Genomic DNA, 27,261 nt, shown 5'->3' with positions numbered 1-27,261 from the left:
TCTGTGTCACTGTTCTTCTATGAGAGACACCTGAATACACCACAGCCAGATCCCTCTCTCCTCTCTGGACTGTACAGCTACTTTACACCACCTTTTCGCCCTGGGATAGCAAACTATGCACTAGCTACAATGGCATCTAGTCCATCCCTCGCTGTGCTCCTGTGCCTTATGCATGCTCTGCGCTGCACTGCTGAGATAGGTATGTCAGGTTTTATTCCACTTTAATTGGTTTCATGCAATGGTTAAGCATTCTGTATAATGAAAGTGTTACAAATTATATTTGTTGATATGCTTTACCAATAAACGGAAGACAAGGTTGAGGCTGCTAGAAAGTAACAATATTTTTGTAGACTGGTAAGATATATATCCAGAATTTCTAGGTCCTTCAGTAAGTTTTGCTTCATTGGCAGACACAGCGAGATATATTGTGATGGAATCTATTCCAGGAGTCACGAGTGAACCATTTGACGAGCTAGATTAGAATCCTTAACGTTTAGAATATTTTAAGGCGTTTTAGATGCTTTCAGATATAGATAAACATTAAAGTGGCCTATTTTTTTGAGTGGCTTAAAAACACAAGTATTTCAATTGTAGTTACATACACTGAGTTCTTAAAACTGATTGAAAATAATTTGAATGCTGTAAACAGGTATAACAGCTGTAAGTACAGAAAATAAGAAAGTACAACAAATATTTACATACACAGGCTTTCTTATGCAACTTACTGTAGTTGGACCTAGATTTGTGTATATTTTTAAATTACAGTTCCTGTACAATTAGACACAATGTCACAGTTAAATAGCGTTGCAGTGCTGTTTATGAGAGCAGCTGTAGAGCCTGAAAGAAGGATGAGACCTTGGATAGATCACTTCATTGTCCTTAGTTTCAAGTATTAATGTCACATGTGCAAGTACAGTGAAATGCCTTGCTTGAAAGCTCTAACCGCAACAATGCAGTAATCAATAACAATGTAATACTAAAAATAACAAGGTACTGTAGAACAAAAACAGATACAAAAAATAAGAAATAAGAAGAACCTTATCCCCCGTGCTGCAGACAGCAGCTCCTTCCTGATCTACAACCAGGATCACAACAAGTGTGTGGTGGCGGTGAGCGCCAGTCAAGTCACAGTGGCTCCCTGTGACCACACGTCCCAGAACCAGCAATTCCGCTGGGCCTCACAGTCTCGTCTCCTCAGCATCTCCCTGAAGCTCTGCCTGGGGGCTCAGGACCTGAAGGACTGGGTCAAAGTGCTGCTCTTCCCCTGTGATGAGAAGAGCGAGCTCCAGTACTGGCAGTGTAAGAACGAGACCCTGTTCGGCCTCAAAGACAAGGCGCTGCACTTAAACTATGGCAACCGCAACGAGAAGAATATGATGATCTACCAGGGATCTGGGTCTTGGAGCTGTTGGAAGATATATGGTACTCAGAAGGACCTCTGCTCCAAGGGCTACCAAGGTAAGTAAGCTACAAGACACACTCACTGTTACTGGAGGTTGGAGATTGGAGGTAGGAATCAGAAGTGTAAGATGCTGTTGTCATAAACTTTCTTAAAGCCAGGGAATAAATGTCTGACCTGGGATGATTCATACTGTTAACAATGTATTTTTTTCCTACTAGCACTGACTGATAGCTGATAGCTACTTTATTACGGAAGAATGTGCTATGATTGAGATACAGTATGTGGTTGTCCCGCCTAGCTATCCTACGATGAACGCACTATCTGTAAATTGCTCTGGATAAGAGCATCTGCTACATTACAGAAATGTTAAATGTAACAAACTGTTTTGTCCCCTTCATCAGAGGTGTTCACACTAGGGGGGAATGCCTTTGGAAGTCCCTGCCAGTTCCCCTTTCAGTTTGGGGAGAAGTGGTATGCTGAGTGCACTCCGCAGGGGCGCTCAGATGGACAGCTCTGGTGCGCCACAGAGACAGATTACAATAAAGCCAAGAAGTGGGGCTTCTGTCCCTCGAAATGTGAGTCAAGTCTCGTAATTCATGCTATGTTTTTTGTCATTTACTGCCATTTTCCAGTGATCAGGAAAAGGATCAGCAGGTGACACCTGTAAAAAATCATGAGCCGTATGTATCAAGCATCTCAGAATAGGAGTGCTGATTTAGGATCAGTTTGGCCTTTCAGATCAACATTAGAAGGACAAGAGGGGACCTGTTCCTGTATCAGCGCTCCTAGTCGGGGATGCTTTATGAATAAAGGTCAAATCAATTTGACTCATGGGAGTACACAACCCTCTAATATGAGTGGCCTACTCTATACTAGACTCTGATGAGTCTGTAAAAACAAGGCAAACGACCAGGGTTTAAGATGTGGGGACGGTATCCAATTCAAACAATGCCATAAAACACCCTACCAAGCCTGTGATAGGGACAGATTCCTCATTAAAACAGAGGCTACACATGGAATTCTTCGATTTTCTTGTTTTTCCGTGACCTTGCTGGAGGTCAGAACTGGCCAGTTCAGCACTGAAAGGTCTGGTCTCTGACCTCCTGACAGAAAAACACAAACACATCCTCTAGTTCCCCTAGCTGTGGACGCAGCACTGTGTCTCTTTACCCTTCCATCCTGACTGGAGCTCATTCCTGTGTTACCCCTGACACAGCTCCAAAACTGGGACAGGAAAAGGAAGGAAGCCCCCTTTCACTATAGTTCCTGGTGAACTGCCCCCATAGTCACAGATATGAGGGGCAGTTCTGTCATGACAGAAAGTGATAGAGATGAACAGAACACTATTTGAATCAGTTCTTGGACTGTTATTGATGCTTTCTTTTTCCCACCTTAAGTGTGTCTTAATGTTTCCGTGTCCCCCTCAGCGTCCTCAGGATGGGACAGTGACCCAGTGACAGGTGTCCTGTTCCAGAGGAACACCCAGTCTGTGTTGACCTGGTACCAGGCGAGGAAGAGCTGCCAGCAGCAAGGAGCCGACCTGCTCAGTATAGTAGAGCTCCACGAGCAGACCTACATCTCAGGTATGTACAGTCAGACCTGGTCAGACCTACATCTGAGGTATGTACAGTCAGACCTGGTCAGACCTACATCTGAGGTATGTACAGTCAGACCTGGTCAGACCTACATCTGAGGTATGTACAGGCAGACCTGGTCAGACCTACATCTGAGGTATGTACAGTCAGACCTGGTCAGACCTACATCTCAGGTATGTACAGTCAGACCTGGTCAGACCTACATCTCAGGTATGTACAGTCAGACCTGGTCAGACCTACATCTCTGGTATGTACAGTCAGACCTGGTCAGACCTACATCTGAGGTATGTACAGTCAGACCTGGTCAGACCTACATCTGAGGTATGTACAGGCAGACCTGGTCAGACCTACATCTGAGGTATGTACAGTCAGACCTGGTCAGACCTACATCTGAGGTATGTACAGTCAGACCTGGTCAGACCTACATCTGAGGTATGTACAGTCAGACCTGGTCAGACCTACATCTGAGGTATGTACAGGCAGACCTACATCAGACCTGGCCAGACCTACATCTGAGGTATAGTCTAACCTGTTGTCCAAGGGAGGACTGGGACCAGGAACCAGCCCAGGCATTTCTGAAACACCGGCCCGAAGATGGACCAGGGCATTTGCCCAATGTGCGCTATGGCCAGTCTATTTTGTTTGAATTTTTTTATTTCACCTTTATTTAACCAGGTAGGCCAGTTGAGAACAAGTTCTCATTTACAACTGTGACCTTGCCAAGATAAAGCAAAGCAGTGAGACAGAAACAACAACATAGAGTTACACATAAACAAACATACAGTCAATAACACAAAATAAAATAAAATAGAAAAATCTATGCACAGTGAGTGCAAATGTAGAAGATTAGTGAGGTAGGCAATACATAGTCCGAGAGTTAAAAATAATAAAATTTTCGCATTAACACTGGAGTGAAAGATGTGCACATGATGATGTGCAAGTAGAGATACTGAGGTGAAAAAGAGCAAGAGGGTAAGTAATAATATGGGGATGAGGAAGTCGGTGTGCTATTTACAGATTGGCTGTGTACAAGTACAGTGATTGGTAAGCTGCTCAGACAGCTGATGCTTAAAGTTAGAGAGGGAGATATAAGACTCCAGCTTCAAAGATTTCTGCAATTCGTCCAGTCATTGGCAGCAGAGAACTGGAAGGAAAAGCGGCCAAAGGAAGTGTCGGTTTTGGGGATGACCAGTGCTTTTATACCTGCTGGAGCTCGTGCTACGGGTGGGTGCTGCTATCGTGACCAGTGAGCTGAGATAAGGCGGGGCTTTACCTAGCAAAGACTTATAGATGACCTGGAGCCAGTGGGTTTGGCGACGGATATGTGGTGAGGGCCTGCCAACGAGAGCATACAGGTCGCAGTGGTGGGTAGTATATGGGGCTTTGCTGATAAAACGGATGGCACTGTGATAGACTACATCCAATTTGCTGAGTAGAGTGTTGGGGGGCTATTTTGTAAATTCAATTGCCGAAGTCAAGGATCGTTAGGATAGTCTGTTTTACGAGGGTATGTTTGGCAGCATGAGTGAAACAGGCTTTGTTGTGAAAAAGGAAGCCGATTCTAGATTTAATTTTGGATCGGAGATGCTTAATGTGAGTCTGGAAAGAGGGTTTACAGTCTAACCAGATACCTAGGTATTTGTAGTTGTCCACATGTTCTAGGTCAGAACCGTCCAGAGTAGTGATGCTAGTCGGACGGGAGGGTGCGAGCAGCAATCGGTTGAAGAACATGCACTTAGTTTTAGTAGCATTTAAAAGCAGTTAGAGGCCACGGAAGGCGTGTTGTATGGCGTTGAAGCTCGTTTGGAGATTTGTTTGCACAGTGTCCAAAGAAGGGCCAGATGTATACAGAATGGTAGTCTAACCTACAACGAACAATGTAGACCTATGTAGTCCTACAATGCAGTCTAACCTACATCCTCACCTTGATTTAGAGATAAATCAATCAGATACAATCAATTCCTTATTAAGAATATTACACTACTCTCGTGGACGTATTGTGATGCTTTTTATTAATGCAGGGTTGACCAATATCCTGGGCACATCTCTGTGGATTGGACTGAATAGCCTAGACTTTGAGGCTGGATGGCAGTGGAGCAATGGAAACCCATTCAGATATTTAAACTGGGCCCCAGGTGAGTGCAACTGCATGCAACACATCATACTATACTTTACAGCCTAGGGAACAACTGAGGTTGTTCAAGTATGTTATGACTTCCAATGTTGCAGGAAGACAATTAATAAACACATGGGTCAATATTTCCAAAAGGACATCCATCAACTGAACCCGGGCTCAGCTGTGCAACCCTGAATGCTGGCAAGGCCTCGAAATGGGAGACCAATGAATGTTCCAAGAAGCTGGGATATATCTGTCGCAAAGGAAACTCCACTACTCTGGCCTCTGCCCCTATAGGTAAGAGTTGAATCATACAGTACATAACAGTCATGACCTACACACAATTTTTGACTTAGTTCAAATGCCATGCAACACAAGGTTAACAACACCAGGTCAGGTTGTGTAGGGTAGGGTAAACTGAACATTTACAGTGCCTTTAAAGTATTCGCCCCCTTGAACTTTGCGACCTTTTGCCACATTTTAGGCTTCAAAAATAAAGATATAAAACTGTATTTTTGTGAAGAATCAACAACAAGTGGGACACTATCATGAAGTGGAACGACATTTATTGGATATTTCAAACTTTTTTAACAAATCAAAAACTGAAAAATTGGCTGTGCAAAATTATTCAGCCCCCTTAAGTTAATACTTTGTAGCGCCACCTTTTGCTGCGATTACAGCTGTAAGTCGCTTGGGGTATGTCTCTATCAGTTTTGCACATCGAGAGACTGACATTTTTCCCATTCCTCCTTGCAAAGCAGCTCGAGCTCAGTGAGGTTGGATGGAGAGCATTTGTGAACAGCAGTTTTCAGTTCTTTCCACAGATTCTCGATTGGATTCAGGTCTGGACTTTGACTTGACCATTCTAACACCTGGATATGTTTATTTTTGAACCATTCCATTGTAGATTTTGCTTTATGTTTTGGATCATTGTCTTGTTGGAAGACAAATCTCCGTCCCAGTCTCAGGTCTTTTGCAGACTCCATCAGGTTTTCTTCCAGAATGGTCCTGTATTTGGCTCCATCCATCTTCCCATCAAATTTAACCATCTTCCCTGTCCCTGCTGAAGAAAAGCAGGCCCAAACCATGATGCTGCCACCACCATGTTTGACAGTGGGGATGGTGTGTTCAGGGTGATGAGCTGTGTTGCTTTTACACCAAACATAACGTTTTGCATTGTTGCCAAAAAGTTCAATTTTGGTTTCATCTGACCAGAGCACCTTCTTCCACATGTTTGGTGTGTCTCCCAGGTGGCTTGTGGCAAACTTTAAACGACACTTTTTATGGATATCTTTAAGAAATGGCTTTCTTCTTGCCACTCTTCCATAAAGGCCAGATTTGTGCAATATACAACTGATTGTTGTCCTATGGACAGAGTCTCCCACCTCAGCTGTAGATCTCTGCAGTTCATCCAGAGTGATCATGGGCCTCTTGGCTGCATCTCTGATCAGTCTTCTCCTTGTATGAGCTGAAAGTTTAGAGGGACGGCCAGGTCTTGGTAGATTTGCAGTGGTCTGATACTCCTTCCATTTCAATATTATCGCTTGCACAGTGCTCCTTGGGATGTTTAAAGCTTGGGAAATCTTTTTGTATCCAAATCCGGAAACTTCTTCACAACAGTATCTCGGACCTGCCTGGTGTGTTCCTTGTTCTTCATGATGCTCTCTGCGCTTTTAACGGACCTCTGAGACTATCACAGTGCAGGTGCATTTATACGGAGACTTGATTACACACAGGTGGATTGTATTTATCATCATTAGTCATTTAGGTCAACATTTGATCATTCAGAGATCCTCACTGAACTTCTGGAGAGAGTTTGCTGCACTGAAAGTAAAGGGGCTGAATAATTTTGCACGCCCAATTTTTCAGTTTTTGATTTGTTAAAATAGTTTGAAATATCCAAAAAATGTCTTTCCACTTCATGATTGTGTCCCACTTGTTGTTGATTCTTCACAAAAAAATACAGTTTTATATCTTTATGTTTGAAGCCTGAAATGTGGCAAAAGGTCGCAAAGTTCAAGGGGGCCGAATACTTTCGCAAGGCACTGTATATATTAGTGCCCAATTTCACTAAGTGTCTCAGAGTAGGAGTGCTGAACTAGTGTCAGTTTAGCTTTTTAGATTATAATGAATAAGGTTACATGGACAGGGTGGGCTGATACTAGATCAGCACTCTCACCCGGAGATGCATTATGAATATGGACCCAGAGGTTGTTTTGGGTCAAACAGATAAAACCTTACAGTCTACCTCTTTCTGGACATTCTACCTTCTCTCTGACTATTGAACTTTTACCCCCCTCAGTAGGAAAAGATCAGCCTACCTTCTGCACCAGTCACTGGATTCCCTATGCAGGCCACTGCTACTACCTACAACGTACCAAGAAGATGTGGAGGGATGCCCTGGCCGCCTGCCACAAAGATGGAGGGGACCTGGCCAGCATCCACAACATAGAAGAACAAAGCTTCATCATCTCTCAGTCAGGATATAGTGAGTACACTATCCATGTTGTAGCTACAATTGCCTCTATATCTGATAGATCTGTTATGCACTACAATGATCTTTCTCATGGGTTGTCATTTCTATCAGTTTTGAAAAACATTCTGAGATGTGTCCCAATAAAAGTCTGGGTATTTGGATTGACAAAGAGTTCATGTTTAAAAAGCATTCGGATGAGCTAGTTAAAAAGTTTTTTTTTTTAAATAGATCTGGCTTCTCCCTAAATAGCAGGCAGCAGATTGTACCGTCAATATTCCTGCCCGCTCTTGACTATGGTGACACCATTTACCAGATTCCAGAAGCCACTAGTCTTAAACGTTTGGATGCCGTCTACCATAATTTCCTTCACTTTATCACAGGTGACAATTTTAATACTCACCACTGCATCCTCTATCAAAACGTTGGCTGGTCCTCATTGAAGTCCTGTAGATCACTTCATTACTCCCTTTTTATTTACAACGTTCCACTACACAAGCTTCTAATTTACCTAGCTTTGTCGCTAAAGTATAAAAGAATAGGCGACCAAACCCGTCACAGTGTTGTTGAAATCTTGAGGCCCCTAAGATCTCTATCTATTTTGGTAAATCCTCCTTTAGCTTTAGTGCCCCCCATTGTTGGAATAACCTGCAAAATTCCTTGCATCTTGATTTCCTGGTGCCATTAAAGCAGTTTAGGATGCTGGTGTTAAATTCATTCATTGTGAATTGCAGTTGTTTTTATTGATGGTTCATTTGTTGAAATGGTGGTATTGTAACTGTACCTTGTCGACTTTTTATTCGTCTTGTTTTCTTTGGAATGTTCATTTTCTTCATTGTGAAAATGTTTGTACTCAGGGCATGATTGTGAATGAGACCCTGGTCTAAATTGGGCTTCCATGAATAAATAATAATAATGTCACCTCAGTCAATTTGATCAGCCAAAGGCAACGATAAGTATATCAGGTGTTTATCACTGTCTTCCTGGCTCTGACTCTTAATGTCCTTCTTCTTGACTTCAGCAGCCACAGATGAGCTGTGGATCGGCCTGAACGACCAAAGGAACGCGCTGCTGTTTGAGTGGACAGACCGATCCCATGTGACATTCAGCCACTGGCAGACAGGGGAGCCCTCCCATGGTGCCAACCTCCAGGAGGACTGTGTCCTGATCAGAGGAAAGGTAACATTCACATTGGTCCCTCAATGGACAGACTAGGTTCATGCTAATGCTAACACTAACGCTAGCTAAATGCTTACACCACAGATTTTGTATAACTAACCCTAACACTCGCTATATGCTAGTGCTAGGTAAATGCTGACGCTAGATAAATGCGAACACTAGTTGAATGCTACGGCTAACAATGGCAATGATGACAACGTTTAACAGTGGTGTCAACACAGTAATAAATGTGGTATTGTGACAATGTGGACTCCATAATCTCTCACAGGATGGGAAGTGGGCTGATAATTTGTGTGAGAAGACCTACGGGTACATGTGTAAGAAAAAGGCCTCCACCAAACCGGTGGCAGGTGCCCCAGAGGAAGATAGTCCAGGATGTAAGCTGGTGAGTGAGGTCATTTCCTGTTTGTTGAAAGGGAGAGTACAGTAACTAATGAATACAGAATTATATCACATGAAATGGAAGCTTGAAAATGATTCGAGATAAGGACTAGAATGGTGTCATCTTGACTGACAAAGATCCACCAGTAGGAGGATAATTGTTTCTGTATTTTTGTCATCAAGGGCTGGATCCGGTATGGTTCTTACTGCTACAACGTTGGATCAGAAACCAAAACATTTGATGAGGCCAAGCAGACCTGCCAGCGGAGTGACTCAATCCTGGTGGAAGTGGCTGACAGGTACGGTATCACATCATGACCATTTTATAAGGATAATATATATTTGACTCACTTATTTGAGTCACATCCTGGACAAGATAATATCAATAAGTTGTCAGATAACAGATTTAATGTGTGTGTGTTTGTTGGTTTGTAGGTATGAAAATGCCTTCCTGGTCAGTTTGGTGGGTTTGAGGCCGGAGAAGTACTTCTGGACTGGACTTTCCAACATGGCGGATATAGACACGTTCAAGTGGACTACCAGTTCGGAGGTCAAGTTCACCCACTTCAACGTGGGCATGCCAGGTACAGTGTCCTTTTCCCACAATGGTGATTGATTGTAGCAACTGATGATCGATTGTAGCAGGAACTGTCATTGCTATGATGTCTGCGGTATTAGAGGACTACTTTCTCCCACACCTTAACTGCCTGGCAAATGTCAGAACTAAATGAAACTATTAAGTTTTCTCTCGCCTTTCTGTGTGTTTGAAAAAAGACAGAAAACAAGGCTGCGTAGCTATGACAACTGGAATGTTTGCGGGACTATGGGATGTAGTCAGCTGCAGCAACAAGGAGAAGTACATCTGTAAGAAAATGGCGGAGGGCGTCACATCAACAATGGCCCCTCCCACCACCCCGGCACTGAGCTGTCCTTCTGGGTGGTCACCTGCTGCTAAAAGGAATGTCTGTTACAAGGTACAGTTGGGGAACATGCTGTACATGTTCTGTATGTGAAACAAACACTTTGATCAGTCAATTTAAGTGAAGTTTTTTAATATTAATAATTTAATCAATGAGCATGAATTCATTGATAATCCTTAATTATAATAATTAATTAATAATTCATCAATAATCATTTTCTCTCCCCTCAATAAGCTTTACAGAAAAGAGACTGAAAACAAGAAGTCATGGTCAGAGTCGCGGGAATTCTGCAAGGCCATTGGTGGTGATCTGATGAGCATTCACAGTGCCACAGACCTGAACGGCTCTCCGTAAGTCATCCTCATAACTGTCTCTGTTGCCATGAGTATCAGTCAAAACCAGTGTGGTCCTATTAACCACGGTCTGTGGTTGAAGTCAAAATCAGCACGGTCGTAATAACCACTGTTTATGGTTGAAAACCACACAGTCAGAATAACCACTGTCTATGGTTGAAAACCACACAGTCATAATAACCACTGTCTGTGGTTTCCATTCTCTCTGTTCAGGTATCATTCCTCTGATGCAGCCTGGATCGGCCTCAGCAATCTGGATCCTTCTGCAGGTTTCGTCTGGGCTGATGGATCAGCAGTGAGTAGCCTGCCACCTCATCTTTACTGTGATATTCCTTCTCCTTACAAGTAGTTTATTACTCACTACTCTTGTTTCAATCATTGATTTGCAGTCATTGTCTTTAATGGGAATGAAAGTTCATACAGTACTATGGTGTCCATATAAGAACAGCCTCAGCCTGAGGCTAATATGGACACCATACAATGCTACTGTGTAACATTATTCCAATGTTGTTCTCCAGTTCAGCTATGAGAATTGGGGATTTGGAGAACCAAACGACTACAACGATAACGAAAAATGTGCAGAGGTCCAGTTTTACTATGGACGCCACTGGAATGATCGACACTGTGATGCCTACAATGACTGGATTTGCGAGATTCGCAAAGGTACAGTAGACCATATCTGCTGGAGCACTGACTTCACCAGCCACTGGGCACAGACATCAATTCAACATCTATTCCACGTTGGTTCAACGTCATTTCATTGAAATGACGTTTAAACAACATTGATTCAACCAGTGTGTGTGCCCAATGGGCGTGCAGTTCATGTCAGTCATGAAACTATTGATGAACATAGAATTTTGAACCTCAACCTTGCAGATGTCCTCACCCAAACTTTTTTTGGTATCCACAGGGGTTACCCCAAAGCCCCATCCCACTCAAGTTGAGCCAGGTAATGCATAGGATCTGGGGAATATGTCCAGTTTCCTGTTTTTCATTCCTCCACTTCCTGTCTCCTCTTCCTCCTTCTCACTATCCCTGCTCTCCTTCAAGCTCTTGGCCTTTCCCTTAAGTTAAATTAATCACTGCACATAATGTATAGCACACCTTCTTCTATCATTTAGTTTGCGAAGCATAGTTCAACACAAACACTAAGAGAAAATGTACTCTGTGAAAATGTACTATTAAAAATGCCTAACAGGAAATGTACTCATTTTTTACATGCCTTTTCAGTGTACAACACTACAAAGGACGGCTGGATTGAGTACAACGACACTCAGTATTTCTTCAACACTGAGAATCTCCCCATGGACGAGGCGAGAGAATTCTGTAAAAAGAACTTTGGTGACCTGGTGGTCATTACTGCAGAGAGCGAGAGGAAGTTTATATGGAAACAGGTAGACACTTCTATACTGAACAAAAATATAAATGCAACATGAAAAAATGTCAGTTCATATACAGTACCAGTCAAATGTTTGGACACACCTTTTCTTTATTTTTACCATTTTCTACATAATAGAATAATAGTATACACATCACTACTATGAAATAATACATATGGAATCATGTAGTAACCAAAAAAGTGTTAAACAAATCCAAATATATTTTATATTTGAGATTCTTCAAAGTAGCCACCCTTTGCCTTGATGACAGCTTTGCACACTCTTGGCATTCTCTCAACCAGCTTCACCTGGAACACTTTTCCAAGTCTTGAAGGAGGTCCCACATATGCTGAGAACTTGTTGGCTGTGTTTCCTTCACTCTGTGGTCCAACTCATCCCAAACCATCTCAATTGGGTTGAGGTCAGGCGATTGTGGAGGCCAGGTCATCTGATGCAGCACTCCATCCCTCTCCTTCTTGGTCAAATAGCCCTTACACAGCCTGAAGGTGTGTTTTGGGTCATTGTCCTGTTGAAAAACAAATGATAGTCCCACTAAGCGCAGACCAGATGAGATGACGTAATCGCTGCAGAATGCTGTGGTAGCCATGCTGGTTAAGTATGCCTTGAATTCTAAATAAATCACCAACAGTGTCACCAGCAAAGTACTAATACACCTCCTCCTCCATGCTTCATGGTGGGAACCACCCATGCGAAGATCATCCGTTCATGTACTCTGCGTCTCACAAAGACACAGCGGTTGGTCTCAGCAGACCAAAGGATAGGTTTCCACTGGTCTAAGGACAATTGCTCGTGTTTCTTGGCCCAAGCAAATCTCTTCTTATTATTCTGTACACCACCCCATCTTGTCACAACACAACTGATTAGCTCAAATGCATTTAGAAGGAAATAAATTCCACAAACGAACTTGTAACAGGGCACACCTGTTAATTGAAATGCATTCCAGGTGACTACCTCATGAAGCTGGTAGAGAGAATGACAACAGTGTGCAAAGCTGTCATCAAGGCAAAGCGTGGGTACTTTGAAGAATCTCAAATATAAAATATATTTTGATTTGTTTAAAACTTTTTTGGTTACTACATGATTCCATATGTGTTATTTCATAGTTTTGATGTCTTCACTACAATGTAGAAAATAGTACAAATAAAGAAAAACCCTTGAATGAGTAGCTGTGTCCAAACTTGACTGATACTGTAAGTAAATCAGTCAATTTAAATAAATAAAGTAGGCCCTCATCTATGGATTTCACATCACTGGGAATACTGATTTGCATCTATTGGTCACAGATACCTTGAAAACAATGTAGGGGCGTGGACCAGAAAACCAGTCAGTATCTGGTGTGCCCACCATTTGCCTCATGCAGCATGACACATTTCCTTCACATAGAGGTGATCAGGCTGGTGATTGTGGCCTGTGGAATGTTGTCTGACTCCTCTTCAATGGCTGTGCGAAGTTGCTGGATATTGGCAAGAACTGGAACTGTCTGTCGAACAAGTTGATCCACAGCATCCCAAACATGCTCAATGGGTGACATAACTGGTGAGTATGCAGGCCATGGAAGAAATGGGACATTTTCAGCTTCCAGGAATTGTGTACAGATCCTTGCAACATTGGGCCTTGCATTATCATGCTGAAACATGTGGTGATGGTGGTGAATGAATGGCACGACAATAGAACTCAGGATATCGTCATGGTCTATAAAATGCAATTGTGTTCGAGTGTCAGTAGCTTATGCCTGCCCATACCATAATAACCCCGCCGCCACCATGGTGCACTCTCTTCGCAACGTTGACATCAGCAAGCCGCTCACCCACAAGACGCCACACAAGTGGTCTGCAGTTGTGAGGCCGGTTGGAAGTCCTTCTCTAAAATGACATTGGAGGCGGCATATGATAGAGAAATTAACATTCAATCCTCTGGAAACAGCTCTGCTGAACATTCCTGCAGTCAGCATGCTAATTGCACGTTCCCTCAAAACTTGAGACATCTGTGGCATTGGGTTGTATGACAAAACTGCACATTTTAGAGTGGCCTTTCCTTGTCCCCACCACAAGGTGCACCTGTATAATGATCACACTGTTTAATCAGCTTCTTGATATGCCACACCTACCTGGTGGACGGATTATCTTGACAAAGGAGAAATGCTCACTAACAGGGATGTAAACAAACGTGTGCACTAAAATTGAGAGAAATAAGCTTTTTTGTGCGTTATTGAACATTTCAGAGATCTTTTATTTCAGCTCATGAAACATGAGACCAAAACTTTACATGTTGTGTTTATATTTGTGTATATGCAGTCCTGTGATGTCCAAAAAGCTTTGGTTCTTGGGATCTGAAAAATAGAGCATTTTACACTATGACAGGATGACAACAAGTGTCACTGAAATGTTCAATGTTCAATCTAGAAATGGTTGTTTCCTCAAAGAGTTGCAACTTTTTTCCAGATATCTAGAGGATCCGAGGGACAATATTACATTGGAATGACCGTTGGTTTGGATAAGTCTTTTAGGTATGTAAAATGACTGATGACTGTTCCCTGGACATTTAAAACAACCTGAAGTCCTACCACCTCTTTTCAGAGATATTTGTGCATGAGCATGTTTTGTTTGTCACAGTCCAGTAAACATGCCTGAAATCTCTGCAGAGTGGAGAAACGTGTGCTTTCAAGGTGTGTAGTTGATTGAATAGATGCTCACAGTTTAGACTGGGTTTGTGTACTGTATGTTTCAGCTGGTTGGATGGGTCTCCTGTTGTGTTTACCGCGTGGGATCAAAACGAACCCAACTTCGCCAACAACGATGAGAACTGTGTGACGATATACAAGAGTATGGGTACGTCTAATTCCAGAGGGATTTAGCAGTTATGCTCTCGTTACAGTGTTGTTATACTGCAACGTCCATGGGACTTTCTCTAACATTCAGGGGACGCTCCAAGGATGTCATTTTGTAAGCTGGGTCTATATCGGGTTGTGTCTCTTTGTTTCTCTGCATCTCTAGGGTACTGGAATGACATCAACTGTGGCGTAGAGCTGGCCTCCATTTGTAAAAGAACCACCAGTTTCACTAACACGACCATGGCCCCCACCACTGTACCCAAGGGAGGTTGTGTCCCAGAATGGATTGCTTTCCAGGGGAAGGTAACTGCTACACTACTACAGTACAACAGCACAAACTACTTTCCTTATCATGTGATGACTCAATGTGATGCTGACCTGTGTGTGGAGAGTCATTGTCTACATCCCAAATGGCACCCTATTCCCTTTATAGTGCAATACTTTTGACCAGAGCCCATGCACTATAGAATCCATTTTGTTTGCTGTAGTAGCTAGCGTGTGATGTTCCAACACACAGCGTGTTGATGCATCATGTTTCCACAGTGCTACAAATTCATTGGAGACAGCGATAAGAAGCCGTGGCAGGAGGCCAGGACCTACTGCATCAACCAGGGAGGGAACCTGGCCTCTGTCCTCAGCGAGAAAGAGCAAGGTGGGTGAGGAGGCCATCCTTCTAGAGGCTAGAGCTTTGGGTAACCGAAAGGTTGCTCGATCGAATCCCCGAGCTGACAAGATAAGTATATATGGATATATGTATATATGGATTCACCTGTTGACTCTTCATTGTTCTGACTGGTCTTCCTCCCAGCATTCCTTACCACCCAGATGCTTGGGAATCCCCAGGACATTTGGATAGGTCTGAACGACGTCAACTCGGAGATGCGCTTCCTATGGACAGAGGGGAGAGGGGTTTCCTATACCAACTGGGCAAAAGGGCATCCAACGTCAGTGCCGGACGGACGATATTCATTTATGGAAGAGGTACAAGACTTACAGTAAAAATAACTGTTTGCTGATCACAGATTAAGTGACTTCCTGGAAACAGATAAACAATTGTTCTGAATAGAGAATCCCCCTTGAAAGTAGGTAGACTAAAATCTACTTTCAAGGAAGATTCTTTATTGAGAATGATTTTTAATCCAGAACTGCGCCTTCAATCTGGGTTTGGGAACCTTTACATGTTAGGCTTTGGGATTTTGATTGACTTATTGTCAATCAATCCAAATGCAAAACAGCCTTAACCAGTCAAATGAGAATTCTGAAGAGGGATCTAACCTTTTCATCTCCTTCCCAATCTCTCTTCCAGGTGTTTGACTGTGTAGTTCTGGTGGGCAGCTCTCAAAAACAGGCAGGAATGTGGAAGGTCGAGGACTGCTTAGTATCCCGTGGTTTCATCTGCAAAAGGAATATTGGTGAGAAGAAGCCATAGTTCAGTGAGGCTGCTCTAGGTTTGCAAAATTCCAGTAACTTTCTCACAATCTCCAGGTTTTCCAGAAATCCGTAAATCTTCCAAGCAGCATTTTATTTTTATTTATTTTTTTATTTCACCTTTATTTAACCAGGTAGGCCAATTAGCTAACCTTCATGTCTCGGTGTTAAATGAGTGCAAATTTTTATTTATTTTATTTTTTTATTTCACCTTTATTTAACCAGGTAGGCTAGTTGAGAACAAGTTCTCATTTGCAACTGCGACCTGGCCAAGATAAAGCATAGCAGTGTGAACAGACAACACAGAGTTACACATGGAGTAAACAATTAACAAGTCAATAATACAGTAGAGAAAAAAAGGGGAGTCTATATACATTGTGTGCAAAAGGCATGAGGAGGTAGGCGAATAATTACAATTTTGCAGATTAACACTGGAGTGATAAATGATCAGATGGTCATGTACAGGTAGAGATATTGGTGTGCAAAAGAGCAGAAAAGTAAATAAATAAAAACAGTATGGGGATGAGGTAGGTAAAAATGGGTGCGCTATTTACCGATAGACTATGTACAGCTGCAGCGATCGGTTATCTGCTCAGATAGCAGATGTTTGAAGTTGGTGAGGGAGATAAAAGTCTCCAACTTCAGCGATTTTTGCAATTCGTTCCAGTCACAGGCAGCAGAGAACTGGAACGAAAGGCGGCCAAATGAGGTGTTGGCTTTAGGGATGATCAGTGAGATACACCTGCTGGAGCGCGTGCTACGGGTGGGTGTTGCCATCGTGACCAGTGAACTGAGATAAGGCGGAGCTTTACCTAGCATGGACTTGTAGATGACCTGGAGCCAGTGGGTTTGGCGACGAATATGTAGCGAGGGCCAGCCGACTAGAGCATACAGGTCGCAGTGGTGGGTGGTATAAGGTGCTTTAGTAACAAAACGGATGGCACTGTGATAAACTGCATCCAGTTTGCTGAGTAGAGTGTTGGAAGCTATTTTGTAGATGACATCGCCGAAGTCGAGGATCGGTAGGATAGTCAGTTTTACTAGGGTAAGTTTGCGGCGTGAGTGAAGGAGGCTTTGTTGCGGAATAGAAAGCCGACTCTAGATTTGATTTTAGATTGGAGATATTTGATATGAGTCTGGAAGGAGAGTTTACAGTCTAGCCAGACACCTAGGTACTTATAGATGTCCACATATTCTAGGTCGGAACCATTCAGGGTGGTGATGCTAGTCGGGCGTGCGGCTGCAGGCAGCGAACGGTTGAAAAGCATGCATTTGGTTTTACTAGCGTTTAAGAGCATTTGGAGGCCACGGAAGGAGTGTTGTATGGCATTGAAGCTTGTTTGGAGGTTAGATAGCACAGTGTCCAAGGACGGGCCGGAAGTACACAGAATGGTGTCGTCTGCGTAGAGGTGGATCAGGGAATCGCCCGCAGCAAGAGCAACATCATTGATATATACAGAGAAAAGAGTCAGCCCGAGAATTGAACCCTGTGGCACCCCCATAGAGACTGCGAGAGGACCGGACAGCATATCTGGAGAACCTGCCAGTTTTTGGCAAGTTATCGATAACCCTAGTTGAGGCTGTTCAATTCCAATTCTTCGTTATGTGGTCCAAAGAGTATCCCTCTTTAGGTTCCCCTCCAACAAGTCTCCTTTGGTTTCAGATTCTCAGATTGTGGTCCCTGCCACCACAGAGTCAACGAAGACGTTCTACAAGCTGGGAAATGACTCCTTCAAACTGGTGGTCCAGAAGATGAACTGGGACGAGGCCCAGAGGCAATGTAAAGCAGATGATGCAGAGTTGGCTAGCATCCTGAACCCCATCACCCAGGCCTTCATCACAATGCAGAGCCACAAATACAATGAGCCCATGTGGATCGGCCTCAACAACAACTTGGTAAAAGTCTTTAGTATTGACATTGCTCTATGCCAATCATTTGGGTTACAGAGACCAAATATTCTAGACAATATGTTGATCAGACTAACTATAAATATGGAGATTTGTGATCTTCAATTTCCTCTTTACAAGGCCCAGTAGTTAAAAAATGACCTAACTTGTTGGACTCTGGCTTTGGTTTAAGAGCTAGTGCAGCTCCAAAGAGGACTTAGCATTGATATGATCTCCCACTGTTATCCATTGGATCTCCTACTCTGACGTGTTCATTTAAGAAACCAAAGTGATTTTGTGTTTGAAAAGCTGCAAGCTTTCAGCTGGACCTTGCCCCCATTGTGTGTTGTTGTCTTTGTCTCTGTCTCTCAGACTGAAGGGCGTTTTAAGTGGGTGGATAACTGGCCTCTATCTTACACCAAATGGGGCGAAGATGAGCCAAAGAACAATGTGGCCTGTGTTTACATGGATACAGACGCCAAGTGGAAGACAGGCGACTGTAGTAACACCTACTCCTCACTGTGCAAGAGATCACCAGGTCAGACAAGGCCTTGACTCCATTTACCCACAAAGTCTGTGTTTAATGCTTGATCAATCCAAAAGTGTGTCTTTTAAAAATGTGGTATGCAGTAATGTATCAGTTTTACCAACATTGACCATATACATCTCATGTACATCAACTTCAGTATGTGAACTTCTCTGGCCTCTTTTAAAGACATAGCCCCCAGCCAGCCCCCTCAGCTCCCTGGCAACTGCCCCGAGCCCAAGAAACGCAAGACGTGGGTTCCCTTCAGGGGTTACTGCTACGCCTTCCTCAACTCTGTGGTGGACAACTGGGCCCACGCCACTGTGGAATGTCTCCGAATGGGTACACACTTCTTCTCCTTCACACCAACTGTCATTCAGACCACAATTGTTGTGTCCCAAACGGCATGCTATTCCATGGTCAAAAAGTAGTACACTACATAGGAACTGGGGTGCTATTTGGGACATACCCAATGTTTTAATTGAATGTAGAGCACATGAACTCATTAATTGAATGCAAGAAATTCAAAGTGATTGATGGTGATGATGAATACGGGTAGTAAGTTTCTCTGACAACAGGAGCATCCCTGGTGAGTGTCGAGGATCCATTGGAGGCCAGATTCATCCAGGAGAACCTTGAGCTACTGCAGGATGGATCCAAGTCATTCTGGATTGGCATGCACAAAAGCCATGAAGGTCAGTACCTATGGTTATAAAACTCTGCGAAATTTCCCAAAATTTCCAACCAGGATTTCTGGAAAATCAAGGAATTCTTGAAAAATTACCGGAATTTTGAAACCCTATCAGTGCATTTTACTGACAACCCATAACATTGAGGCCGCTGGCTCAAAAGGCCTTTTCTCTCGAATATAAAACATGTTTAACTAGCAACATCAACTTAAATGAACAAATGGCAAGTACAGTACCTACCCATCTCTTGCAATTCTAAGATTATGTTCCATTTACACAACCATGTTTATTGATTTATAGTTGTTCAATGACAATGAATCACCCATGTCAAAGGATATAGGTTTGACCCAATGTTCTTGTTCCAGGCGACTGGATGTGGATTGACAACAGTGTGGTGGACTATACCAACTGGAAACAAGGGATGCCAAAGAGTGAACAATGTGTGGAGATCCAGTCTGATAGTGGTCTGTGGAGCACTAACAGCTGCAACCGGTACAAGTCGTACATTTGCAAAACAGCCAAAGGTGAGTCGGACTCAGCTGATAGATTCAAGTATTTAAGATGGGATGATATCAGAGTCATTATTCAAGTCATCCTGTGTTTGTTGTATCAACTTAGAATTGTCTTGCAATTATGTTTTGTGAACAACTTTATCTCTTTCTTTTGCAGTCATCACACCAACAGAGAAGCAACCAGTTGCTGGTGAGTGTCTCACAGCAGATATAATTGGTTAGCGTAAAGAATGATACATTTGATCAGTTTTGACAGTCAAATCAATGCTTTTCTGGCTCCAGGGCATAGTACTGGGATCAGTTTCCCCTCACCCAATCCGTAACCATTAGTGGAGAAAATGCAAAACTGACCCAAGATCAGCGTCTAGGGGCAACTTCACTCTACTCCACATTTCTGAACATTATACAGGGACTAAAACCAATCCCACCAATAATTTTGCCAATAACACTGTGACTTCCTTTCTTCTAGCTCCCCTAGTGGAGGAAGCTCCCCATGGTTATGCCGGCATCGCTGTGGCAGTCGTCTTGGTGATAATCACAGTGGTAGGACTCGGAGCCTTCCTACTCCGCAAACGGATACCTACCCCCGTCCTGGGAGAGTGTACTTTCGACAACACCTTGTACTTCAACAACCCCATCCGCCCAACAGCCACTGTGGATACCAAGGGCCTGGTGGCCAACATAGAGCAGAACGAAACAGCTTAGACAGGACACAAAGAACCACCAACAGGTGAAAACACTTTTGAGACAAGTTTTGATATGAAAAATACCCCAAAAGCATGCTGCTGGTGTTAAGGCCTACCAATTCTGAGATTGCAACTAAATCTGAAATCATTCACGTATTATTTTCGTTAATGTTCTTGCTCTGTAAATAATGGGTGAAAATTATATGCACTTTGTGCATATCAGCATCAGTTGTCAAGGATACAGTCCAGATGTACAGCTAAGATTGCATATGCAACCCTTGCACAAATTATAGAATCAACAACAGTCATTTTGTTTGGTTTAATGGAGCCTTGTACAGATTTATTTGGTGTGTGAAACTAAAGTTCAAAATACAACCACTGTACTTTGCTTTGTTTTTGCAAAGTTATATTGTAAATATATGCTCAAAGAGAGAGAAATAAAGTTTTGAAACAAATGTCTTTGACCTTGTCACGAGTCCGACCGAGGGTGTTTCCCCTTCCCGGGCGGGTGGCGCTCGGCGGTCGTCGTCACCGGCCTATTAGCAGCCACTGATTGTTTTTCCTCCCCCTCCTTGTATGTTTAGTGGTAGCACCTGTGTATGCTTAATTAGTTTGTCTTTATTAGACAGCCGGCCCGCCTGGTTGTTGTGCGGGATTATTTCTATGTAACCTTCGGCTCTGTTGTCGAGGTACGTGTTTTGCCTGGTCGTGTTTTTCCCATTGTACATTTTGATTCCCTGTGTTTGGGAACGTAACTTTTGTGAGCACCCTGTGGTGCGTTGGTGCCATTAAAAGATGCACAGCATTGAACTCTCTGTCTCCTGCATTTGACTCCGCACCCACGACACCCGGAGCATTACAGAATCCCGCACCTATTAAAATTGAATGGAGTCAGCAGGAGCAGCAGCCAACCCTCTCCCATCGATGGAGGAACGGGTTCTCCACCACACCACCGTCCTCCATCGGATCGGATCCGCGATGGATCAAGTGATGGAGAGAATGGACAGATGGGAGAGGAGTGGTCTCCTCTCTCCACCTTCGGCACCCACGGTTCTGGACTCCCATCTCCCGACTCCAGCACCCTCCGTCTGACGCTACCGAAGGCTTATGATGGAGCGGTGGCGGGTTGCCAGGGGTTTCTGCTTCAGCTGGAGCTATACCTGGCCACCATCAGACCCACTCCCTCAGGAGCAGAGAGGGTGAGTGTCCTCATCTCCTGCCTCACGGGTCGTGCTCTGGAGTGGGCGAACGCAGTCTGGAATGGCCCAGACTCAGCGCGGGAGCATTACCCAGAGTTTTCCCGCCGCTTCCGTGCGGTGTTTGATCACCCTCTAGACGGCCGAGCGGTGGGAGAACGACTATTTCATCTCAGGCAGGAGAGGAGGAGCGCCCAGGATTACGCGCTGGAGTTCCGGACCTTGGCAGCCGGATCTGGGTGGAACGACAGGGCCCTTATGGACCACTACAGGTGTAGTCTCCGAGAGGACGTCCGCCGGGAGTTAGCGTGTCAGGACACCACTCTGTCACTGGATCAGCTGATTGACATGTCCATTCGACTGGATAATCTGCTGGCTGGCTGCCCGCGGGCGTTCAGAGAGGGTCCTGTGCGTTCCACCACCCAGCCCCTCCGCTCCCATTCCGATGGAGTTGGGAGGGGCTGCGCCGAGGGGTACCGGAGGAGGAGGCCTTCCCTGCACCAACTGTGGTCGGAGAGGACACACGTCTGATCGGTGCTGGGGGGGTCCATCTGGGAGTAGAGATGGCAGGCGGAACGCTTCTCGGTCACCCCAGGTGAGTCAGCATCAAACTCACCCAGAACCCCCTGTTGGCCACATGTTTGTCTTAACTTTTTTCCTTCACTTTTTTCCCTCTTCCCAGCATAGGGCGCTAGTCGATTCAGGCGCAGCTGGGAACTTTATGGATCGCGGACTCGCCCTTAAGTTAGGGGTTCCGCTGGTGCCGATAGATTCTCCTTTCCCCGTGCACTCCCTAGATAGCCGGCCATTAGGGTCAGGGATGGTCAGGAAGACCACGGTCCCACTGGACATGGTGACGCAGGGGAATCATAGGGAGCGTATCAGTTTCTTTATTATTGATTCGCCTGCGTTTCCGGTGGTGCTGGGGACTCCCTGGCTGGCCCGGCACAATCCTAAAATTTCGTGGAGACAGGGGGTTCTCCAGGGGTGGTCAGAGGAGTGTTCTGGAAGGTGTTTGGGAGTTTCCTTCGGTGCTACGTCGGTGGAGAGTTCAGACCAGGGTTCCACGGTGTGCATTCCCCCCGAGTATGCCGATTTGGCAATCGCTTTCAGTAAAGTGAAAGCGACTAAATTACCACCCTATTGACCGGGAAGGGATTGTACGATAGATCTCCAGGTAGATGCTGCGCTTCCCAAGAGTCACGTGTACCCGCTGTCCCAGGAGGAGACGTTGGCAATGGAGACATATGTCACGGAGTCGCTGGGACAGGGGTACATTCGGCCCTCCATTTCACCCGTCTCCCCGAGTTTCTTTTTTGTGAGGAAAAAGGAGGGAGGTTTGCGTCCGTGTATCGATTATAGAGGTCTAAACGCCATCACAGTAGGGTATAGTTACCCTCTACCTCTCATCGCTACGGCGGTGGAATCGTTCCACGGAGCGCAGTTCTTCACAAAACTGGATCTCAGGAGCGCGTATAGTCTGGTGCGTATTCGGAAGGGAGACGAGTGGAAAACCGCATTTAGTACTACATCAGGCCACTATGAGTACCTCGTCATGCCGTATGGGTTAAAAAATGCTCCAGCCGTTTTCCAATCCTTTGTAGACGAGATTCTCAGGGACCTGTGCGGGCAGGGAGTGGTTGTTTATATCGATGACATTCTGATCTACTCGGCCACTCACACCGCGCATGTGTCTCTGGTGCGCAAGGTGCTTGGTAGACTGCTGGAGCATGACCTATACGTCAAGGCTGAGAAATGCGTGTTCTCTAAACGAGCCGTCTCTTTTCTGGGATATCGCATTTCCACCTCGGGGGTAGTGATGGAGGGTGACCGCATTAGGGCCGTGCGTAATTGGCCGACTCCGACCACGGTAAAGGAGGTGCAGCGGTTTTTGGGATTTGCCAACTACTACCGGAGGTTTTTCCGGGGTTTTGGCCAGATAGCGGCTCCCATCACCTCACTGCTGAAGGGGGGCCCGGTGCGGTTGCAGTGGTCAGCAGAGGCGGACGGAGCATTCAACAAGTTGAAGGCGCTGTTCATTGATGCGCCCGTGTTGGCGCATCCGGACCCCTCTCTAGCATTCATAGTGGAGGTGGACGCGTCCGAGGCTGGGGTGGGTGCCGTGCTATCACAGCGCTCGGGTATGCCACCAAAACTCCGCCCCTGCGCTTTCTTCTCAAGGAAGCTCAGCCCAGCGGAGCGTAACTATGATGTGGGGGACCGGGAGTTGCTAGCGGTGGTTAGAGCTCTGAAGGTGTGGAGACACTGGCTAGAGGGGGCTAAGCACCCCTTTCTCATCTGGACCGACCACCAGAATCTGGAGTATATTCGGCAGCTAGGAGACTTAACCCACGTCAGGCAAGGTGGGCCATCTTCTTCACCCGGTTCCGGTTTACTTTGTCTTATAGACCGGGCTCCCAGAACGTAAAGGCTGACGCACTGTCCCGCCTTTACGACACGGAGGATGGGTCCACCGAACCTACTCCCATCCTTCCCGCCTCAAAGCTGGTAGCCCCAGTGGTATGGGAGGTGGACTCGGACATCGAGCGGGCGTTACGAGCTGAACCCGCGCCTCCTCAGTGTCCAGCGGGGCGAAGGTACGTGCCGCTTGGTGTTCGGGACAAACTGATTCGGTGGGCTCACGTCCTACCCTCCTCGGGTCACCCTGGGGTGACGAGGACAGTGGGGAGCCTTCAGGGGAGGTATTGGTGGCCTACGTTGGCTAAGGACGTTAAGGGTTATGTCTCCTCCTGTTCAGTGTGCGCTCAGAGTAAGGCACCTAGGCACCTTCCTAGAGGGAAGCTACAACCCCTCCCCGTTCCACAGCAGCCATGGTCACATCTGTCCATAGATTTCCTGACCGATCTTCCGCCGTCTCAGGGGAACACCACGGTTCTAGTGATTGTGGATCGGTTCTCTAAGTCCTGCCGTCTCCTCCCGTTGCCCGGTATCCCTACAGCCCTACAGACTGCGGAGGCGTTATTCACCCATGTCTTTCGGCACTACGGGGTGCCGGAGGACATCGTTTCTGATCGGGGCCCCCAATTCACGTCTCGGGTATGGAGAGCGTTCATGGAACGTTTGGGGTCTCTGTCAGCCTGACCTCCGGTTATCACCCCGAGAGTAATGGGCAGGTGGAGAGAGTGAACCAGGAGGTGGGTAGGTTTCTGCGGTCGTATTGCCAGGATCGGCCAGGGGAGTGGGCACGATACATTCCCTGGGCTGAAATGGCTCAGAACTCACTACGCCACTCCTCTACTAACGTGTCCCCTTTTCAGTGTGTGTTGGGGTACCAGCCGGTCCTGGCACCATGGCATCCGAGCCAGACCGAGGCTCCTGCGGTGGAGGAATGGGTACAGCGCTCAAAGGAGACCTGGAGGGCCGTCCAGGACTCTCTACGACAAGCGAGTGGACGGCAGAAGAGGAGTGCTGACCGCCACCGCAGTGAGGCCCCCGTGTTTGTACCGGGGGACAGGGTCTGGCTCTCGACCCGAAACCTATCTCTCTGCTTGCCCTGCCGGAAGCTGGGTCCGCAGTGTGTAGGGCCCTTTAAAGTCCTGAGGAGAATAAACGAGGTGTGTTATCGATTACAACTCCCTTCCTATTATCGTATTAACCCCTCGTTTCATGTGTCTCTCCTCAGGCCGGTGGTAGCTGGTCCCCTGCAGGACAGTGAGGTACCGGAGGTCCCTCCCCCCCCTCTGGACATCGAGGGGACCCCGGCATACACGATCCGGGCCATTCTGGACTCAAGACGCCGGGTGAGGGGCCTGCAGTACCTCAGGGACTGGGAGGGGTACGGTCCGGAGGAGAGGTGCTGGGTACTGGTGGGGGACATCTTGGATCCCTCCATGTTGAGGGATTTCCATCGCCTCCATCCGGATCGCCCTGCACCTCGTCCTCCGGGGCGACCTCGAGGCCGGTGTCGGCGCGCTGCGGGAGCCGCACGTCAGGGGGGGGGGGTACTGTCACGAGTCCGACCGAGGGTGTTTCCCCTTCCCGGGCGGGTGGCGCTCGGCGGTCGTCGTCACCGGCCTATTAGCTGCCACTGATTGTTTTTCCTCCCCCTCCTTGTATGTTTAGTGGTAGCACCTGTGTATGCTTAATTAGTTTGTCTTTATTAGACAGCCGGCCCGCCTGGTTGTTGTGCGGGATTATTTCTATGTAACCTTCGGCTCTGTTGTCGAGGTACGTGTTTTTGCCTGGTCGTGTTTTTCCCATTGTACATTTTGATTCCCTGTGTTTGGGAACGTAACTTTTGTGAGCACCCTGTGGTGCGTTGGTGCCATTAAAAGACGCACAGCATTGAACTCTCTGTCTCCTGCATTTGACTCCGCACCCACGACACCCGGAGCATTACAGACCTTATACTCTTACTCACACTTCTCACACATTGCATGCTAAATCAATACATACTGAATCCAGGTGCATTTAGAGGATTAATACAAAATGTTTGGAACTATATACAGTAATTGAGGTACACTTAAACACAGCTATCATCACGAGGCAGATTAAAGAGGTTATTGGATCGTTCCACCAATTTCGGTGACTTTTAAGAAGTGTGACATAGTCCCCCCAAAAAACTTTGGATTTCACCTAATTTTAACATTCTGTCATTAAGAGTACATGATCAACTTCATAAAAAACATGTTTTCCCATTTCAAGAGGTAAATAAATAAAAAATTACTACGGTTTGACCATAAAACGGTTGACGATTTTCATCTTAAATCAGCCATAAAACCCCTTGTGACAAGAGTAATCCAAGCTAACAATTCTAGGTAGAGAGAACATTATTGTAATGTTACCCGTAATGTCCAGTTTTCCATTACTCAGGGGAACATTCTATATATAGTGTCTTCTGGAAGTATTCACACCCCTTACAGCCTGAATTTAAAATGTATTAAATGTAGATTTTGTGTCATTGGCCTACACGCAATACCCCAAATGTTCCTAAACCTGCATCCTGTTTGCGACAAGGCACTAAATGAATACTGCAAAAAGAATGTGCCAAAGCAATTAACTTTTTCTCCTGAATAGAAAGTGCTTTGTTTGGGGCAAATTCAACATAACACATTACTGAGTAGCACTATTTTCAAACATAGTGGTGGCTCCATCATGTTATGGGTATGTTTGTAATTGTTAAGGTCTGCGGAGTTTTTCAGGATAAAAGAGAAACGGAATGGAGCTAAGTATAGACAAAATCACAGAGAAAAACCTGCTTCAGTCTGCTTTCCACCAAACACTGGGAGATTAAATCACCTTTCAGCAGGACAATAACCTAGCACACAAGGATCAAATGTACACTGGTGTTGCTTACCAAGAAGACTATAAGTGTTTCTGAGTGGTCGAGTGAAAATCTATGGCAAGAGCTGAAAATGGTTGTCTAGCAATGATCAACAACCAATTTGAGAGAGTTTCCTGAATTTTGAAAATAATAATGGGCAAAATGTTGCACAATCCAGGTGTGGAAAGCTCTTAGAGACTCACCCAGAAAGAATCACAGCTATAAATCACTGCCAAGGTGGTTATATTGACTCAGGGGTGTGAATACTTATATAAATTAGCTATTTCTGTATTTCATTTTCAATACATTTGCAAAAATGTCTAAAAACGCGTTTTGACTTTGTCATTATTAGGTATTGTGTGTAAAGGTATTGTTTGATTTAACAAAATGTGGAATAAGTTGAG

The 27,261-nt window shown here is 45.3% G+C and overlaps 1 protein-coding gene across 4 annotated transcripts; it reads left to right on the top strand.

Annotated features, from left to right (window-relative positions):
• LOC112227977 (macrophage mannose receptor 1) lies at positions 1-25,270 on the top strand. Of its 4 annotated transcripts, XM_042308408.1 has the most exons (31): positions 1-199; positions 1,057-1,458; positions 1,804-1,977; positions 2,830-2,985; positions 5,019-5,132; positions 5,267-5,410; positions 7,416-7,601; positions 8,608-8,765; positions 9,034-9,150; positions 9,330-9,445; positions 9,582-9,730; positions 9,921-10,120; positions 10,301-10,416; positions 10,633-10,714; positions 10,938-11,082; positions 11,330-11,368; positions 11,650-11,813; positions 14,261-14,325; positions 14,547-14,647; positions 14,813-14,952; positions 15,193-15,301; positions 15,458-15,630; positions 15,956-16,061; positions 17,741-17,973; positions 18,337-18,502; positions 18,680-18,832; positions 19,069-19,185; positions 19,545-19,703; positions 19,849-19,881; positions 20,161-20,421; positions 25,217-25,270. In XM_042308408.1, the coding sequence occupies exons 1-30, from the start codon at positions 130-132 to the stop codon at positions 20,394-20,396; spliced, it is 4,323 nt and encodes a 1,440-aa protein (XP_042164342.1). In that variant the 5' UTR covers positions 1-129; the 3' UTR covers positions 20,397-20,421; positions 25,217-25,270. The 4 variants fall into 4 exon arrangements, with proteins under 4 accessions (XP_042164342.1, XP_042164343.1, XP_042164344.1 ...); XM_042308409.1 differs by lacking the exon at positions 25,217-25,270 and having other exon boundaries at positions 7,419-7,601; positions 20,161-20,836; XM_042308410.1 differs by lacking the exon at positions 25,217-25,270 and having other exon boundaries at positions 8,611-8,765; positions 20,161-20,836.
• Positions 25,271-27,261: the final 1,991 nt, after the last annotated feature.

The sequence above is a fragment of the Oncorhynchus tshawytscha genome, linkage group LG29, assembly GCF_018296145.1.
Source record: "Oncorhynchus tshawytscha isolate Ot180627B linkage group LG29, Otsh_v2.0, whole genome shotgun sequence".
NCBI classification, from domain to species: domain Eukaryota; kingdom Metazoa; phylum Chordata; class Actinopteri; order Salmoniformes; family Salmonidae; genus Oncorhynchus; species Oncorhynchus tshawytscha.
This window is presented reverse-complemented; position numbering and strand designations above follow the sequence as displayed.